We start from the raw sequence: 17,798 nt of genomic DNA on the forward strand, positions 1-17,798 counted from the left end.
TGTTATCTCTCACTGTCATACAAATCTGTGGCTATGTAGCGATAAGGCCACCAAATTGTACTCTCTTGATTGTATTTATATCTTTGTAACTACTTTTTGTTTCTTTGGTGTACAATAAAAGTGTATTCATTCATTCATTCATTCATCTGTGGTCATTCTTTGCAATATTCTCAACTAGTAGGTGTACCTAATCTGTATTGCTTATATTTAATCATCTGTGTACAGTGTAGAGCTCGTGTAGGTATACAAATTAGTTTTAAAAATTGGAAAAAGGAATTAAAGTAACCTACGAGTTAAAATTTCTAAGATTTCCAGCGCAGTTTCCTAGTCTGATAATTACATGTTCTGTTCTAATATTGGTTGGATTTCATCTGTGCAAAACGAATTGAAATTATTTCTCTTTGCATTTGAATTTTAAAAATGACTCCAGCTGGCGCATTTCCTAAGTACGAAGAAACTTTGCAGTGCATTTTTTTTTCGACTACCGAACTTTCTACAGCGGAATGGGATTACTTGTGTGACTCCATAAACGTAATAATAGCATCAATATCGAAAGATTACATTTGGCATAGAGATGAGTTTAAGGTATATTTACCAATTCTTACAGAAGTAAAAAATGGTATGTATGTTAAATATTTTCATTTATTAAATAGAATAATTGAGAATAATTGTTTTATAAATATAACCTAAAATAAACTCTTTCAAACTAAATAAAATCTATAACGTCCTCGAAACCACCGCAGCGAGGCACAGTTCGTTGTATGTTAAATTATTTTACATTACATAAATATCTTATCACAATGATGAGCCTACCAATATTCAGTGGTCTTAGCAACACTCGCACCTAAAGAAAGGATGCCTGTGCCTAGCTGTGGGGCATTAGTTGCTTGTTTATCTTCAGTAAGATTTGTTATACCTATCTAAATGATTTGTTTACCAATTTTACCTTTGGAACATTGCTAATAATGGTACATTGTGGGTAGGTACCCTTTCCTGTCTCAGGTGAAGTTGATAATTCATCATTTCTAAATTGGTTTGGGACTGCTGAAGTGGAATAATTCAACCACGCTAGTTACAGTGCTAGGCTGGTACTGAGTGAAACAGTGACTTGTATACAAATTGGGCCTTATTAATAATTGTAGCATAATGCTGGAACAGTTGCTATAGTTAATTAGTTCCAAAAAGATGCTGTCAGTTGAAACACTACAAAATACTGTGTGGCACTGTCATATTATGTGGCACATTAAATGCCCATGCAAATTATATTTGCAAGAGAGTGTAAATGAGTAAGAGCATTTTTATTCATTACTTAAAAGTCCATAGATCAGTAATCCACTATAATTTTTTAAAGCTATACTCTTAGGTGGTGTACTGATCTGACATTTGGAGTAAGTGTTTAACAATGAATAAAATGAAATAAAATATAATTTGTGATTTCAGATATTCCATTTTACCTTCAGAGTACTACAAATTTTGGTGATAATATTGAAGATGAGTGGTTCATAGTTTATCTTATATTAGAGATAACAAAAATATACAAACATTTGATTGTTCATATTGAAGACAATGATGGTGATTTTCTTCTAATTGAAGCTGCAGACCATTTACCAGTATGGGCTAATCCTGAAACCACTGAAAATAGGGTAAGATCTTCTAGATCTTGAAAATTTTTCCAGATTATTATTTTCATATAAAAGAAACATTGTTCATTTATATTTTATAAACTGCTAAGTTTTGTGGGCCACCTACTAAATTCACTAAAATTATGATAAACCATACTTTCATGGAGGTGCAGTCCAGCAAGAAATAAAAGAACCATAACTTACAATGGTTAAAGCAACATCACAAGATGAAAGTAAAGTTTCTATTTTTGTAAATGTTTATGGGCATATAGCAATAAATAATTGATTTGCAAGATTTGGAAGTTCTCTGAAAAATCTTTTCTCATATCAGAAATACCAGAATGCACCTTACATAATTATTTTTTTCCTTTTTATTATTTTCAGGTATTTATATTTAATCAACATATACATTTAATACCAAATACTGTAGCACCTACAGATGCATTCTTAAAATTAGATGATGCAATTAAGCTTGTTAAAAATAATCCAGAGGTGACTAGGGCATCTCTAGAAATAGAACAGACTATAATAAAAAGGATTGGACAATATCCAAAAAAAATAAAAGAAAGTTGTCATACAGCTATTTTGAAACTTCCTGTGGAACTAGCTACAATATTAACTCTCAAACCATCTCTAATAGCTCCAATTGTGAATACATATTGCAATATTGATGTACTTGATGCTAAACAATGTAAAGATATAAAATTTGAAGACTGTATAGATACAGAAGTTAAATTTACCAAATACTTGTATGCTATGCTTATGCAGTCTGAACTACCTACTTATGTTAAGTGCAATAATTCAATGAAAGAAAAAAAGTCAAAGCTTGGATTAAAAGTTATATGTGCCTATAGAATAATAATGAGTAGACTTTCTAAAGATATATATTATACAACAGAATATAAAAAGTTTCTGAATAGTCTTACCAAGAATGGTTATTTCAAAGATAATTTGGAAGGTTCTGTTGAATATTCACAGTTGTTAGAAAAGGCAAAGACCTACTTTCTAGATATGGAGTGCTCAGTAAGTTTAAATGCATGTAATACTATAAATGAAATAAAGTTATCTAATGAATTTAACAATACAGCAGAACAATTAAAACAAAAAAGTGACAAAGAACTTTTAGAAGAGGATAATGATGACTGGTTAAATATTAATCCAGATCAACTAAATGAGTTTTTAAATAGCCATTATGGAAAAAATGTTAAGCTTAAAAACAAAGATCCTATATCACAGCATATTTTGACATCAGAGTTAAAAGATTTTCTTAAAGAAACTTCAAATTTTGAAGGCATAGAACATAACCAGAAAGAAATCACAAAGCATACTATTGAATTTAATTCAGAGGACTTTTGTTATTGCTTAGAAAAAATGTTAAACATGGTTTCAAATCAAAGTCTTAATGAAAGTAATATTAATAGTAGTGATTATAGTAGTGATGATGATGATGATGATTGTGTTGAAAATAATAAAGGTTTAGAATGCAAAGCTCAAGAAGTTGAACTTGCTTCTAAATTAAAATCATTTGAAAAGGATAAAGTTGAAGTAAGCGTTTTTAAAAATTTATCACAAAGCTTGAAAGAAGAAGGCATAACTGGTCCAGCGGGTACTATTTTCAGACAAATTGGATTAAAAAAAAGTGATATGTTAGATTCTGATGACGATGATTAAGGTGATGAAAATTAAACTAAAGAAAAATTTATTGGATCAATCGGAATATTGTAAGAAGAATTTATTAAGGAAAAAAGCAACTTTTTTTGGATATGGGTCATGTTCTTGATAACAAATCAAGACTGATATAACAACTAAATGATTTTTTGTTTATATTTGGAATTTTGAAAGAAGAATAATTTTATTTCAATTCCAGTAAGAAAAATATGAAACTACTTTAATATGACAAAAAACTACATTTACAAATTACAAATGCCCTTATAATTTCTATACTGATACCCATAATCATATATCTACTTAAAAGCTGGGGTGAGTTTTCAAGACCTTTGTGTGAAAGTTTCATTTAAAGATTTTTGGGAAACAGACTTATTGCTAAGAATATGCTAATTTGTCGTAGTTAAGGAAAGGTTGTTGGAAATTTTAATTTTACATTATAAAATTCGGAAAATATTAAATTTTAATTTTAAACTATGTCTTCCAAAACAGGTACCTGACTTGAAAACCCTTGCTTTATAAAGAACCACTGAAAAATATTAAACCCACCACCTTCATAAATCAGCACAGTTTCCAATAAAACTAATGTGAAACTTAATAAATTCACATTCAAAGGTGAGCATATGTTCCCCCAGCAACAACAAGTGTTTCACCGGTCATGTAGCTAGCATCTTCAGAAACCAAAAATGCAACTGCACTGGCAATTTCCGAGGGTTTACCAAATCTCTTCATTGGTACTATTGACAATGATTTTTCCGCTGCCATGTCAGATGTAGTAATCTATAAAAAAAAACCTTTGATTAAATAATTAATATTTCGGTTAGTTTAGAAAGTCTTGTGTCTAATCGTATTTTCGATATACGCCTCATACATTGTAAATTCGATTTGATTGTCTGAAATTCGACACCCTGTACAGAGTTTTGAGTGTCTTAACAGTTTTTTTTTTAATACTTACTGCAGAGGCAAACTTCGTAGCAACAATTCCTGGTGCCACACAATTAACTCGAATGTTCTCGTGGGTAACTTCATATGCAATTGCTTTAGTCAGACCAAGGAGAGTAGTTTTGCTGATACTGTAAGGTCCCAAAGGCTGTAAAAAAAAAAGTTCTAAAACTAATATCGTACTACGGAGATATTTAATTTTTATAGAAATCTTAAACTGGGCTTCCTCCTATTCAAATCGGTCCAATGATAGGGGCGAACGAAACGTTAGAATGCGATCTTCGCGCGCTTAGGAAGGTTGTAGGTTGTAGCTCTCCATAAGCTCGGGTACCTCATTTGTCGTTGAACACAAAAATACGACACGAGCGTGTGGGTTTATTTCCAAAATATCACACTTTTGGGCGCGCGGTTAAAGACGAAGCAAGCGGACCTTAACGCTCGCCTTCACTCGGCAAACGTAAAAGGTGGAATTAAATTGGCCCAAAAGGGGCTTCCCAAATGTGGAACATTTATACATACATACATGTTGGACACATTACCCATAGTCAGGTTCAAAAAAATTCAACAAAAAATTATTGCAATTAAACCTACATACAATTAATAAAATATTTACAAATTCATATGTATCACATACTTCCATAGGCTGATAACCCGCAATAGAAGAGACAAATACTATATTTCCACCTCCACGCTTGATTAATTCTGGATAAACTTCTTTTGCTAACAACCATGAACATTTGACATTCACCTCAAATATTTTGTCCCACACCTTTTCATCCGTCTGCGAAAAATAAAATTACAACTGTATATAATATAACTAATTTATACTGGTTATCAAAGTATTCATCTGAGACCATCAGTTATATTGCGCTAAATCCAATTTCCAGCAATGCACCAGGGCGATTAGGATTCAGCGTATTATCATGCTCATACAAGTGTGCTTTTACATTTCACTGGCCACAACCACAAAACGCCGCTACCGACATATTTTTTCATTGTTGCTATATTGCAAATAGTTCTTACACACTCTTATAATTATTTATAATGTTTACAAACCTCTAGAACAGGGGAAACAGCAGGATTTACTGCTGCATTAGAAACTAGTATATCAATTCCCCCATATTTACTTTTCGCCTGAAATTCAATATTTATGGATATCATTTAAGCAAATTTTTAATACAACATAATAATTTACTTTTTTAAATCGGCTTAAAATACCTACAAACTCAAAAAGCCTCTTCCTATGTTCGGCATCAGCAACGTGACATACTAGACCTTCTGCGTTAATTCCATCTTTGCGTAAGTTTTCTGTAGCTTTCTTAACATTATCTTCCTTTCTGCTACTTATAATGACTGATGCTCCCTCATCACCAAGTCTCTTCGCTATAGCGTAACCGATGCTGTTATAATAATAATCAATTATAGGTAGGCAGGTAAGTTAAACACTGATGTATGCTAATAACAAATCTACGTTACGTACTTATTCGTTGGCGTGAAAGTTATCTGCGATTTATTTGGTGTCGAAGTAGCGCCATCTAGTTACTATACCTACTAGGAAACCGCTGTGTCACTAGACCTTCAAAATCGTAGTTAACATACATGAGCGATCGAATAAATAAACGTAGGTACAAAGCTCACACTTGGCACTCAAGATGGTGAGTGGAAAACCACCGCCTACACTACAAACAGAGCTAAACTTTGTAGGGCATTCCAGGAACACTTTCTGTTATTGGTGTATTATCTATGAGGAATACCTACGTCCTGCAACGTGCCGGCCTGTGTCATCAAACAGAAGCGTAGATGTTAAGCCTCATGTGGTTGTTATTATACCGGCAAAAACTTCATACCGGAACACAGCATTGCAACCATTCTGCTTTACGGCAGAAATAATAATGTCTTTTTTTTTAGCGCTTCTTGGCGCTGATTTGTAAAATCTTTGTAGCATTTGAAAGCTTCTTTTAGGTTTAATAAAGGTTTTGTACCATTACTACGACCCTCGGGAACCAAGCAAACAAAGCACGGAAGGAGCGCGTCGGGGTATATTGTGTTGGGTTAGTGTTTAGGAAACTTATCAAAAGTTATTTTCTACTAATCATTCATTGTTTAGTAGAAAAGAACTTTTGATAAGTATTAAAATAATGACTAAGAGGTACCTATAATATTTAAATAGTTTAGCAACTCAAGGTTCTCTCAATATTTAATAATTAAAATACCTAAGTACATAAACTTTTATATTATTTTAGTCATACTCACCCATCAGTAGACGCTGTTACTATAGCTACTTTCCCTTTAAGTCTACTACTGTGAAAGCTTTTCGCATTAGTGATTTGGGCGTGTATTTTGGGCACAGTTCCTACAGACATTATTTTACCAAGGAGAACCATGTTGACGCCCTTTTAAGTAAAAGTACTACCTATTATGGGTCGCGGGTTCAATGTTCAATATATTTACAGAACACTGAAAACACAGAGAGCTCTCTATTACAAAGACTTACTCTTCGGTACCTATAGGTTTTAGTAAACGATCCAACTTAGTTGGCAATTAGCATGAATTTTAACAAAAATACTTTAAATAATAGATGCAATGTTTCTTGAAAGAAAATTCTACGGATATACTTATTATTATTCTTTTAATTCACATAACTATATCGAGAACTAACCAAAGCTCAACCCACTGCTATGGATAGTTGTGTACTCGTAAACTGTATCTCGTAGTAACTCGTAATATGTCTCGTAGTAAGTCCATAGAGTTTAGGTAAATTATTCTAACTAATTATTCTTTTCCGCTCCTCTTCGTGTTGACAGTGTGAATCTTGAAAATTATTATCTCATCCAGAACCATTGATCGGGTCGTAAGAGACCTGTTTGAAAAATCTAACGTATAGTTTGTATCCTCATTGTGTAACATGAACTAATTTTCAAGTACTTTACCTGTTATATAGTAGTTCTGTTAGGTCTCGTTTTTCTTCTTTTGCTTTTTTGGCTTTTAGTTTTATTTATATGTAGCACTATTCACATTGTGCTCATATCGAGACACTAGCGGATAAGCTCAGCTCAGCTGCTTATGCTGTCAGAACAATTAGACAGTTAACAGATGTTGAAACTGCTAGGCTTGTTTATTTTGCATACTTCCGTAGTGTAATGTCGTATGGGATCTTGTTATGGAGCAGAGCTGCTGATATAAAAACTATATTTATACTACAGAAAAGAGCTGTGCGATCGATATATAAACTTAGATCACGCGAATCCCTTCGTACCAAATTTAAAGAAATAGGTATACTTACAGTAGCCTCGCAATATATTTATAATAATATTATCTTTATTAAACAAAACATAAGTATATAATTACTTATGACACAAACTTATAACAAAAAGTCGATATAAACAGTCGACTAACTAGAAACGGACATAAATTAGTGATATCTGCATATCGTCTGAGAAAAGTACAGAAATCCTTTGTGGGGATCGGTATATGCTTATATAACATGATACCGAAGGTAATATTAGATCTACCTTTACCTAAGTTTAAACAATATATTAAAACACATTTAATAAATCGTGGTTACTACACAATTGATGAATTCCTAAACGACAAGGCTGCTTGGAAGCAGGCCACTCCGCTCTCATCTCAAACAAAACAGAAAAATTCTAAAGATTGTTAAACTTTAAAATGATGTTGGAAAAGAGCAATCTGCTGAGTTTCTTGCCGGCTCTTCTCAGTGGAATCTGCCTTCCGAGGCGGTGGTAGAGTCTCTACAAACAGACTTGACGTTTCATAAGTGCTTATTAAATTAGGCCTACTTGAAATAAATGAATTTTGAATTTTTTTTGAATTTTCTTTTTATAAATCTTCTTCTTTTTGGTTTATTGGTTCTGCGCGTTGAGCGATTGAACCATTGTCAATTGCTTATTCTGTGGTCAAGTGTTATTCTTATTTATACATTTTTTTTTAAAAGAGGAAACTTTTTACATAGAAAAAAAACTAAGTTTTTTTTTAAAAAGGAAACGGAATTTCGAAAAGAATTAATAGGATCAGGAAAGGATTAAATAGTATAATAATATGGATTTAATAATCCAAGAGGTCAAGAGGTCAAGAGGATGTCAACGGAAGTAGGAAATGGGATGTTAACCTTAATAAGACCCTGGTAAAATGAATCCCGGATATATTTTGGGCATGATAAGAATATGTGGTTCAGGTCACCCACCTCACCACATTCGCACAAATCACTATCCACTTTATAAATCTTACGTTTTTGTTTTGTTTTAGTTTTAAAATTTTAAATTTAATCTGTGTTCTTAGTTCATCTAACTATTTCATTACTGGTCTGTAGTTCTTGGCTGTACGGTTATACCTTTGCCGATGGTAAAGAATAAACAAAAGAAAATGGTATATGGTTCTAACTTAACCCCAGACCAGTAAATAAATAAAAATAACCTATAATATATAAAACAAAATAAACTGATGAAATAAGTGAAAAAGTAAATACTTTTACCAATCAAAATGACTTTACAAGAAAAAACTCGTTCTCCATTCGAACATTTACAAAATACGTGGAAAGTCTATAGCAGAAAAAAGTTTGTAAAGTATGGATTACCTTTTCTCATTTTTACGGTGGGGGGTTCGGTGGCTCTAAAAGAGTGGACGCAGATAAGGTAATAAAAAGAAGAAATTTCTGAGGTACCATCTCACTCTTTACAAACATGTTATGCTTACATAATGAAATATATGTTTTGTAGGGGTGGTTATTAAGATTCACCGACAAAAAAAGAAATTAAATCTCTTTGGGAGTAAAAAATATCAAGTTTTCACTTCTCTTGACTTTAGCTGAGGACTAAATATCAAATTGAATACAGATTGTTTGATTTGAATAAGTTAACTAACTCAATGATTCTTTCAACTCTAGAACCGTTTATGCGTAATTTATTTGTTCCTCGCAGAATATGGTTTAAGGATTGTTTGTTTTCTTGTAATTGATGTGAAAGCCATTAATTTTCCTTTAAACTTAAACAGAATTTCAATGCTGAATGCACCCTCATTTATTGTTATCCAAGTACAAACAAATACAAATTTACAACTATATTAAAATCAAAGAGCAAGTTCTTTTTCCTTACTCATCTGCAAGCTACCAATTTCTAAGTTTTGAATGTTTTAATACAGAACAGATAATAAACGAGATCATGAGAATAAAGAGAATGAGAATTCAGTGAAACTAAAACTAATACACGGTAAATGATCAATATGTATATATATTTTTTATTTGATTATTCTACAATGACTTCAAATAATCAGTTTTGCTGGTAAAGCAATGATGGTCAAAGTTGCTACTAGGATTAGTGGCTAATTCCTGACCTAATTAGGCAATTACTGTAATTTTCTATTAATTGTTACCTAAGCCTACCAACTCTCCTTAGAGCATTGTTGAAGTTAGGATTTATATTGAATTTATGAAGAGGCCTATGACATCATTAATGATGATTACAACATAAGATCCTGCACTGGTGCAACAAATCCTTAAAATTATGCATTAAAAAAAAATATATTATTGGATATATTTATGTAAACTAGTAATAAGTTATTATTTCCAAATACAATTTTGTTGTCCCAGGTCTCAAAAAAATCTGTCTTCAGCATTAAATATGCTTTACAAAAGCATAACTACAATACACACATTGATATACTGTTTAAAATATTTTTTTAAGTCCAAAAATAAATAATTCATCATTTTTTTAATTGAACTAAGGTTAGTGTAGGTAATCAATAATTATGCCAAAAATCTGGTTTCTAATAAACACATAGTATAATAGAAGTTGGTGCTAATAAACAATAAGCAAATATTTCTTAACAGGTATCAATTTGCACAGGTGAAAGGTGTGACTAATGAAGAGGCAGAAAAAATGGGTCTCCATAGGGAAAAGAAAGTAACTGTAGAAGGAGTATTTGAAGAAATAAAGACACTGGATATTGATAATTGGGAAAACAAGAGAGGTCCTCGTCCTTGGGAAACAACAGAGCAGAAGAAGCAATAGTATTAATAATTATTGTAACCTAATAAACATTATTATATTAGCTAGTTTTGATCAAATACTTTTAGCATTACAGGTTATGATTTTATTTTGCAATAAACGTTGAACTCTTCCCTGCTGTGCTTGGTACTCCAGCCATCCTAACTCGTTCCGGAAGGCTAGCAGGCCGCAAAGGTTGCTGAGGACTTCCGCAATAGAGAATGGAGCTCCCATTTAGGTTAGGAAATCCTTTGTCAGCAGTCGGTTGCATTTAACTATTGTTGGGAATTATTTTGTGTAACCCTGTTTTTTCTCTAAAAGGTAAAGATATGATTGGTTCGGGCCCTACCACCTTTAGTGTTGTGGCTTTGCGCGCAAGTGAGCTGCTTCGCTTGTAATAAAATGATGTCTATTTTGTTTTGTTAACTTGTCATACTTCACAAACGTTGTTGAATGTTTTATTTAGCTATAAAATTATCTACAGAATAGATTTTATTGTAAAATAGAAAGCCATACCTACCTTAGTGTAATAAAATTATAAAGAATTGTGTTTTTGTGTATTTATTTTATAACAATGACTAACAACAAGAATTGCTTAATTTGTGATTTGATAATTTAGTACGTAAGCTTTGAAGAAGGAATGAAACCTTAAAACGTACCTATAAATAGTTACAAATGAGTTAAATCGCAGATAAAATGGTTAACCTGAGGTATGAGTACACTATTTTAAACAAAGGTCGAAGACCTAAAAAAATCTTGGCAACGATCTCATTTGATACCTAAAAACAAAGAAAATCTTAATTTCTTTGTTTTTAGGTGTAGGTAGACCGTTCCTTATTTTTCTTGTACGTAAGCAGCGGACGGAAAAACAATGTAGCTACTTAAGTAGTAATCGTAGAGTTCAATAGGATTGATTTTAAATTCATCAGAAAAGAAATAGGTAGGTTTAATAACTATCCATTATTTTCTGCAAAGCTTAGCAACAAATTCATAATCATAATAATGGAAAGATATTATTTTGGTCTACATTTGAATTCGGCCACGCTGCGCCGCTTCGCGCTGGCCGCTGCTGTCTCATGTCTGACGTCACAAAGAAAATACTACGCAGTTCCAGTCATTTGACTAATAATTTCCAGAATGTTGGTTTTTATATTGCTATTTCATGCGCACCTAAGTAAATGAAAAGAGACAAAAGCAACATTCGGTAACTTTCGCAGTTTGTCGGTTTCCGCCGTCGTATTGTTATTGATTTGTACCACGATTACGCGTCACAACCAGGGTCGTCTATAAAAGGAATCGGATGGGAAATTATTACGGACTTTCAGACGATAATTTGTGAAGAAGAGCCGTACCTCGTTTGTGATTATTACTTTAAATCGAATCGATAATTCAGTTATTTGTTGAAAAGGTGTGGTAATTCAGACTTACAGCTTTTGACAAAACCGTGAGTATTATAAAGTCGAATAGATTTATTTTATAACTAATCTCGGATACCATTCCACCATATTTAATGTTATGATGAAAGTAATGATTCATTTTGGAAAATTGGTGTTATACTTAATAAAGATAGTTGAGAGCAGTGTGCAGTATACAAATGCTTAATAAAAACAACACGTATCCGCGTTAGTAACTTTTAACGCAAGACTATTATAATCAGGCCATCGATCGTCATCCACGGCCATTCCCTGTCGCCATCTTGTTTGCAGTTTTGCGAACTGCGTTTTCACTTTGGAATTATTATTTCTTCAAACGGGGCACTTATCGGATAATAATTTAATTACCTATTAAGGCAAAATCAATTATTAATTCATATGATATACCTACCTACTTCCGTTATCGACCTCCCTGACGTTAAGCGCTGTTCTCTTATGAGTGGGAGATCCCGGGTTCGATACCCGGCAGGGCAATTCGGGGATTTAAACAGACTTACTTTCTGAATTTGGTTGACTAAGGCTGTGGCTAGTAACTACTCTGCTGACAAAGACGTGCCGCCGAGTGATTTAGCGTTCCGTTACGAAGTCTTTTAGAATGGTCGGGAACTTAATGTCCTGGTAATGATAAAATTAGACACTAGTTTGCATCCAGTGCTTTTATCTTGGAAAACAATAACCGGTTCCTACGAGATGTTTAAATTATGAAAACCAATGAAAATTCGGGTTTAGAAAATATAGAGAATCTAAAATCTTTTTTCTTTAAGGTCTTTAATATATCCCAACAGACAAGTATCTCCTACTTTGTTCGAAATACAGTATTATTCTGCATTCCGAGATGTTGCACACATATATTAAATATGCTGTATATTAATCATATGAATCATTCCTCTATTTCAGATCATCATGCAGATTTTCGTCAAGACATTGACTGGCAAAACCATCACACTAGAAGTTGAGGCCTCTGACACTATTGAGAATGTTAAAGCTAAAATCCAAGACAAAGAAGGCATTCCTCCAGACCAGCAGAGGCTTATCTTCGCCGGTAAGCAGCTAGAAGATGGACGCACGCTATCTGACTACAACATTCAGAAGGAATCCACTCTTCACTTGGTCCTGCGTTTGAGAGGTGGTATGCAGATTTTCGTCAAGACCTTAACTGGAAAAACCATCACACTAGAAGTTGAGGCCTCTGACACTATTGAGAATGTTAAAGCTAAAATCCAAGACAAAGAAGGCATTCCTCCAGACCAGCAGAGGCTTATTTTCGCCGGTAAGCAGCTAGAAGATGGACGCACTCTATCTGACTACAACATTCAGAAGGAATCCACTCTTCACTTGGTCCTGCGTTTGAGAGGTGGTATGCAGATTTTCGTCAAGACCTTAACTGGCAAAACCATCACACTAGAAGTTGAGGCCTCTGACACTATTGAGAATGTTAAAGCTAAAATCCAAGACAAAGAAGGCATTCCTCCAGACCAGCAGAGGCTTATTTTCGCCGGTAAGCAGCTAGAAGATGGACGCACTCTATCTGACTACAACATTCAGAAGGAATCCACTCTTCACTTGGTCCTGCGTTTGAGAGGTGGTATGCAGATTTTCGTCAAGACCTTGACTGGAAAAACCATCACACTAGAAGTTGAGGCCTCCGACACAATTGAAAATGTTAAGGCAAAAATCCAAGACAAAGAAGGCATTCCTCCAGACCAGCAGAGGCTTATCTTCGCCGGTAAGCAGCTAGAAGATGGACGCACTCTATCTGACTACAACATTCAGAAGGAATCAACTCTTCACTTGGTCCTGCGTTTGAGAGGTGGTATGCAGATTTTCGTCAAGACCTTAACTGGAAAAACCATCACACTAGAAGTTGAGGCCTCTGACACTATTGAGAATGTTAAAGCTAAAATCCAAGACAAAGAAGGCATTCCTCCAGACCAGCAGAGGCTTATTTTCGCCGGTAAGCAGCTAGAAGATGGACGCACTCTATCTGACTACAACATTCAGAAGGAATCCACTCTTCATTTGGTCCTGCGTTTGAGAGGTGGTATGCAGATTTTCGTCAAGACCTTGACAGGCAAAACCATAACACTAGAAGTTGAGGCCTCTGACACTATTGAGAATGTTAAAGCTAAAATCCAAGACAAAGAAGGCATTCCTCCAGACCAGCAGAGGCTTATCTTCGCCGGTAAGCAGCTAGAAGATGGACGCACTCTATCTGACTACAACATTCAGAAGGAATCAACTCTTCACTTGGTCCTGCGTTTGAGAGGTGGTATGCAGATTTTCGTCAAGACATTGACTGGCAAAACCATCACACTAGAAGTTGAGGCCTCTGACACTATTGAGAATGTTAAAGCTAAAATCCAAGACAAAGAAGGCATTCCTCCAGACCAGCAGAGGCTTATCTTCGCCGGTAAGCAGCTAGAAGATGGACGCACTCTATCTGACTACAACATTCAGAAGGAATCCACTCTTCACTTGGTCCTGCGTTTGAGAGGTGGTATGCAGATTTTCGTCAAGACCTTGACTGGAAAAACCATCACACTAGAAGTTGAGGCCTCTGACACAATTGAAAATGTTAAGGCAAAAATCCAAGACAAAGAAGGCATTCCTCCAGACCAGCAGAGGCTTATCTTCGCCGGTAAGCAGCTAGAAGATGGGCGCACGCTATCTGACTACAACATTCAGAAGGAATCCACTCTTCACTTGGTCCTGCGTTTGAGAGGTGGTATGCAGATTTTCGTCAAGACCTTAACTGGAAAAACCATCACACTAGAAGTTGAGGCCTCTGACACTATTGAGAATGTTAAAGCTAAAATCCAAGACAAAGAAGGCATTCCTCCAGACCAGCAGAGGCTTATTTTCGCCGGTAAGCAGCTAGAAGATGGACGCACTCTATCTGACTACAACATTCAGAAGGAATCCACTCTTCACTTGGTCCTGCGTTTGAGAGGTGGTATGCAGATTTTCGTCAAGACATTGACTGGCAAAACCATCACACTAGAAGTTGAGGCCTCTGACACTATTGAGAATGTTAAAGCTAAAATCCAAGACAAAGAAGGCATTCCTCCAGACCAGCAGAGGCTTATTTTCGCCGGTAAGCAGCTAGAAGATGGACGCACTCTATCTGACTACAACATTCAGAAGGAATCCACTCTTCATTTGGTCCTGCGTTTGAGAGGTGGTATGCAGATTTTCGTCAAGACCTTGACAGGCAAAACCATAACACTAGAAGTTGAGGCCTCTGACACTATTGAGAATGTTAAAGCTAAAATCCAAGACAAAGAAGGCATTCCTCCAGACCAGCAGAGGCTTATTTTCGCCGGTAAGCAGCTAGAAGATGGACGCACTCTATCTGACTACAACATTCAGAAGGAATCCACTCTTCACTTGGTCCTGCGTTTGAGAGGTGGTATGCAGATTTTCGTCAAGACATTGACTGGCAAAACCATCACACTAGAAGTTGAGGCCTCTGACACTATTGAGAATGTTAAAGCTAAAATCCAAGACAAAGAAGGCATTCCTCCAGACCAGCAGAGGCTTATTTTCGCCGGTAAGCAGCTAGAAGATGGACGCACTCTATCTGACTACAACATTCAGAAGGAATCCACTCTTCACTTGGTCCTGCGTTTGAGAGGTGGTATGCAGATTTTCGTCAAGACCTTGACTGGAAAAACCATCACACTAGAAGTTGAGGCCTCCGACACAATTGAAAATGTTAAGGCAAAAATCCAAGACAAAGAAGGCATTCCTCCAGACCAGCAGAGGCTTATCTTCGCCGGTAAGCAGCTAGAAGATGGACGCACTCTATCTGACTACAACATTCAGAAGGAATCAACTCTTCACTTGGTCCTGCGTTTGAGAGGTGGTATGCAGATTTTCGTCAAGACCTTGACTGGAAAAACCATCACACTAGAAGTTGAGGCCTCTGACACTATTGAGAATGTTAAAGCTAAAATCCAAGACAAAGAAGGCATTCCTCCAGACCAGCAGAGGCTTATTTTCGCCGGTAAGCAGCTAGAAGATGGACGCACTCTATCTGACTACAACATTCAGAAGGAATCCACTCTTCACTTGGTCCTGCGTTTGAGAGGTGGTATGCAGATTTTCGTCAAGACATTGACTGGCAAAACCATCACACTAGAAGTTGAGGCCTCTGACACAATTGAAAATGTTAAAGCTAAAATCCAAGACAAAGAAGGCATTCCTCCAGACCAGCAGAGGCTTATCTTTGCTGGTAAGCAGCTTGAAGATGGTCGTACTCTGTCCGATTATAATATTCAAAAAGAGTCAACGCTACATCTTGTTTTAAGATTGAGAGGTGGAGTTTACAAACAGTAAATAATTTAAAATTATGATCAATATTAAATAAAACATTGCAACTACATTAATCTGTTTTTCTTTTTTGAGCATGTTGATTAATAACTAACAATACCTTTATAAGTTAGTATGCAAATTTAAATGATTTTATGTTCATACTATGATGACATCCTTGGCGAGAGCTGGGGTCTTATAAGGAGGAGGTCCTGGGTTCAATCCCCCGCTATTTGGAAATTTCTAATTTCTGAATTTGCTCTGGTCTGATCTGATATGCGACTTCCACCGTTCCGGTTTGATGCGGAATGGAAACCGTTGTAGGGGTATGAGTTTGGTCATACCTCTTGCAGCTATAGGTTAGCTAGTAAAAGTTGGTTGTTTTCTCTTAAAATTATGAAAAGAAGAATTTTGTTTGAAAGGACAGTAAAACAAACAGTAGTTAAAACTTAATCATAAAAATTAACAGCACCACACGCCTACCCTTAAACCTACCCACCAAACGGTCAGTTCACGGTGTGATACGATTGGGTTTGACTCTGTGGGAATTTGTTTCCAGTACAGTGTGACTCGACAGTGTCCCTTAGGTGAGACTCGTTGGAGACCTAAAAATTAGTTGCAACAATTAACAGGTGTCATTCGATGGAAAAAGAAAATTCGCAACGAGTCACACTTATTTATTTGTATGGTGATAGGTGATGATGAATTGTAAATTAGTAGAGTTATGCCATGATTCCCCATCGACAATCTTTATAATAAGTTGTGCCCTTATGATGGAGCTATTATATTAATAGACATAAAAATACATAAGATTTTTCTTCCAACAAATTCCTGCCTTCAAAATCAAAAGGTAGATCAAGATACCCATATTTTAAAAAGGAAATATTTTTTTATTTGTTTGTTTGTACCGAATAGGCTCTGAAAATAATGGACCGATTTTAACCATTTCTTCGCCAAAAGAAAGCTAAACTATCACAAAGTTACATACGCTATAATTTATTTTCAGAAAATTGGAGATCCTTAAGAAATTTGCAATCATGGAACCCAAAGAAGCAATATTGTGAATATGAAATTCATTACGTGGCGTGCGTTTAGAGAAATATTGATAATCCAAAAAAAATTAATTCTACACGATTGAAGTTATCATTATTATCTACAAAAAAGTCTAACTAAATATAATATCTAACTATCATAGTTAAGTCGCATTAGCAGCTATTGTGTTTTAAAAGCTACGGCTCCCGTACTTGAAGACTGATATAAAAAAGCATATACTAATTTGGCACCGCGGTGCGCAAGCGCTTGAGCCACGATTGCCAGAGGGTAGCAGATTCAAAAGCTGACAAATAAATATAAATTTTACTTTTTTTTATTAATTGCATTGAAAAAATTGTTTTAGTTAGTTTCTTGACATTAGAAGTTAGAGAGAGAAATTTTTAAAAATATTAATGAACATTATTTATTCAATCAACAATCACTCATTTGTAACCTGGTAATATAGCCTAATTGGCATGCAATTATATACACATATGTATTACTAGCCGTTTCCCGCCCGCTTCGCTGGGCGAATTGAAAAAGGAAATAAATTACATTTTATGTTTCATTTTTATTTATTTTTTTCATATTTTTATTATTCTCCTTTTTTTTTTTAATTTTTGTATGAACATAAATAGGCCCCGCGGATAGAACTGTAAGCATCGATATTGTTTAGACTTACTCAAATTCCAAATTCCATCGATTTAGCCTGTATCTTTCATCCAGGTGATTTTTCTCACTAATATTCATTGTAACTTTCAATGTGCAATCATTATAACATTTCCGTGCCT

The 17,798-nt window shown here is 34.9% G+C and overlaps 4 protein-coding genes across 6 annotated transcripts; 3 read left to right on the forward strand and 1 right to left on the reverse strand.

Moving 5' to 3' along the window:
• Positions 1-197: 197 nt before the first annotated feature.
• LOC120630223 (protein ecdysoneless) lies at positions 198-3,732 on the forward strand. The gene is made up of 3 exons (XM_039899365.1): positions 198-619; positions 1,441-1,643; positions 2,007-3,732. Exons 1-3 carry the CDS (start codon positions 421-423, stop codon positions 3,291-3,293), a joined length of 1,689 nt encoding a protein of 562 aa, XP_039755299.1. The 5' UTR covers positions 198-420; the 3' UTR covers positions 3,294-3,732.
• Positions 3,733-6,670, reverse strand: LOC120630224 (dehydrogenase/reductase SDR family member 4). Of its 3 annotated transcripts, none has more exons than XM_039899367.1 (6): positions 6,483-6,670; positions 5,452-5,629; positions 5,286-5,363; positions 4,978-5,010; positions 4,243-4,377; positions 3,733-4,067 (listed from the first exon to the last, which is right to left on the reverse strand). In XM_039899367.1, exons 1-6 carry the CDS (start codon positions 6,611-6,613, stop codon positions 3,897-3,899), a joined length of 726 nt encoding a protein of 241 aa, XP_039755301.1. In that variant the 5' UTR covers positions 6,614-6,670; the 3' UTR covers positions 3,733-3,896. The 3 variants fall into 3 exon arrangements, with proteins under 3 accessions (XP_039755301.1, XP_039755300.1, XP_039755302.1); XM_039899366.1 differs by having other exon boundaries at positions 4,864-5,010; positions 6,483-6,666; XM_039899368.1 differs by lacking the exon at positions 4,978-5,010 and having other exon boundaries at positions 6,483-6,669.
• A 1,911-nt stretch (positions 6,671-8,581) lies between these two features.
• Positions 8,582-10,299, forward strand: LOC120630226 (cytochrome c oxidase assembly protein COX16 homolog, mitochondrial). Its single transcript, XM_039899369.1, has 2 exons — positions 8,582-8,881; positions 10,075-10,299. The coding sequence occupies exons 1-2, from the start codon at positions 8,730-8,732 to the stop codon at positions 10,253-10,255; spliced, it is 333 nt and encodes a 110-aa protein (XP_039755303.1). The 5' UTR covers positions 8,582-8,729; the 3' UTR covers positions 10,256-10,299.
• A 1,221-nt stretch (positions 10,300-11,520) lies between these two features.
• Positions 11,521-16,052, forward strand: LOC120630204 (polyubiquitin-A-like). Its single transcript, XM_039899334.1, has 2 exons — positions 11,521-11,675; positions 12,562-16,052. Exon 2 carries the CDS (start codon positions 12,568-12,570, stop codon positions 16,000-16,002), a length of 3,435 nt encoding a protein of 1,144 aa, XP_039755268.1. The 5' UTR covers positions 11,521-11,675; positions 12,562-12,567; the 3' UTR covers positions 16,003-16,052.
• The last annotated feature ends 1,746 nt before the right edge of the window (positions 16,053-17,798 follow it).

The sequence above is a fragment of the Pararge aegeria genome, chromosome 16 (genome assembly GCF_905163445.1).
Source record: "Pararge aegeria chromosome 16, ilParAegt1.1, whole genome shotgun sequence".
NCBI classification, from domain to species: Eukaryota; Metazoa; Arthropoda; class Insecta; order Lepidoptera; family Nymphalidae; genus Pararge; species Pararge aegeria.

What these genes read in the sequence shown, in the direction of transcription:
- LOC120630223 (XM_039899365.1), top strand. Translation starts at nt 421, where the DNA reads ATGACTCCAGCTGGCGCATTTCCTAAGTACGAAGAAACTTTGCAGTGC. An exon ending in TCTTACAGAAGTAAAAAATG is followed by an intron (nt 620 to 1,440) that starts GTATGTATGTTA and finishes TTGTGATTTCAG; the next exon opens with ATATTCCATTTTACCTTCAG. An exon ending in CTGAAACCACTGAAAATAGG is followed by an intron (nt 1,644 to 2,006) that starts GTAAGATCTTCT and finishes TATTATTTTCAG; the next exon opens with GTATTTATATTTAATCAACA.
- LOC120630224 (XM_039899366.1), bottom strand. Translation starts at nt 6,613, where the DNA reads ATGGTTCTCCTTGGTAAAATAATGTCTGTAGGAACTGTGCCCAAAATA. An exon ending in GGAAGAGGCTTTTTGAGTTT is followed by an intron (nt 5,364 to 5,451) that starts GTAGGTATTTTA and finishes ATTGAATTTCAG; the next exon opens with GCGAAAAGTAAATATGGGGG. An exon ending in CTACGAAGTTTGCCTCTGCA is followed by an intron (nt 4,068 to 4,242) that starts GTAAGTATTAAA and finishes TTTTTTTTATAG; the next exon opens with ATTACTACATCTGACATGGC.
- LOC120630226 (XM_039899369.1), top strand. Translation starts at nt 8,730, where the DNA reads ATGACTTTACAAGAAAAAACTCGTTCTCCATTCGAACATTTACAAAAT. An exon ending in AAAGAGTGGACGCAGATAAG is followed by an intron (nt 8,882 to 10,074) that starts GTAATAAAAAGA and finishes ATTTCTTAACAG; the next exon opens with GTATCAATTTGCACAGGTGA.
- LOC120630204 (XM_039899334.1), top strand. Translation starts at nt 12,568, where the DNA reads ATGCAGATTTTCGTCAAGACATTGACTGGCAAAACCATCACACTAGAA.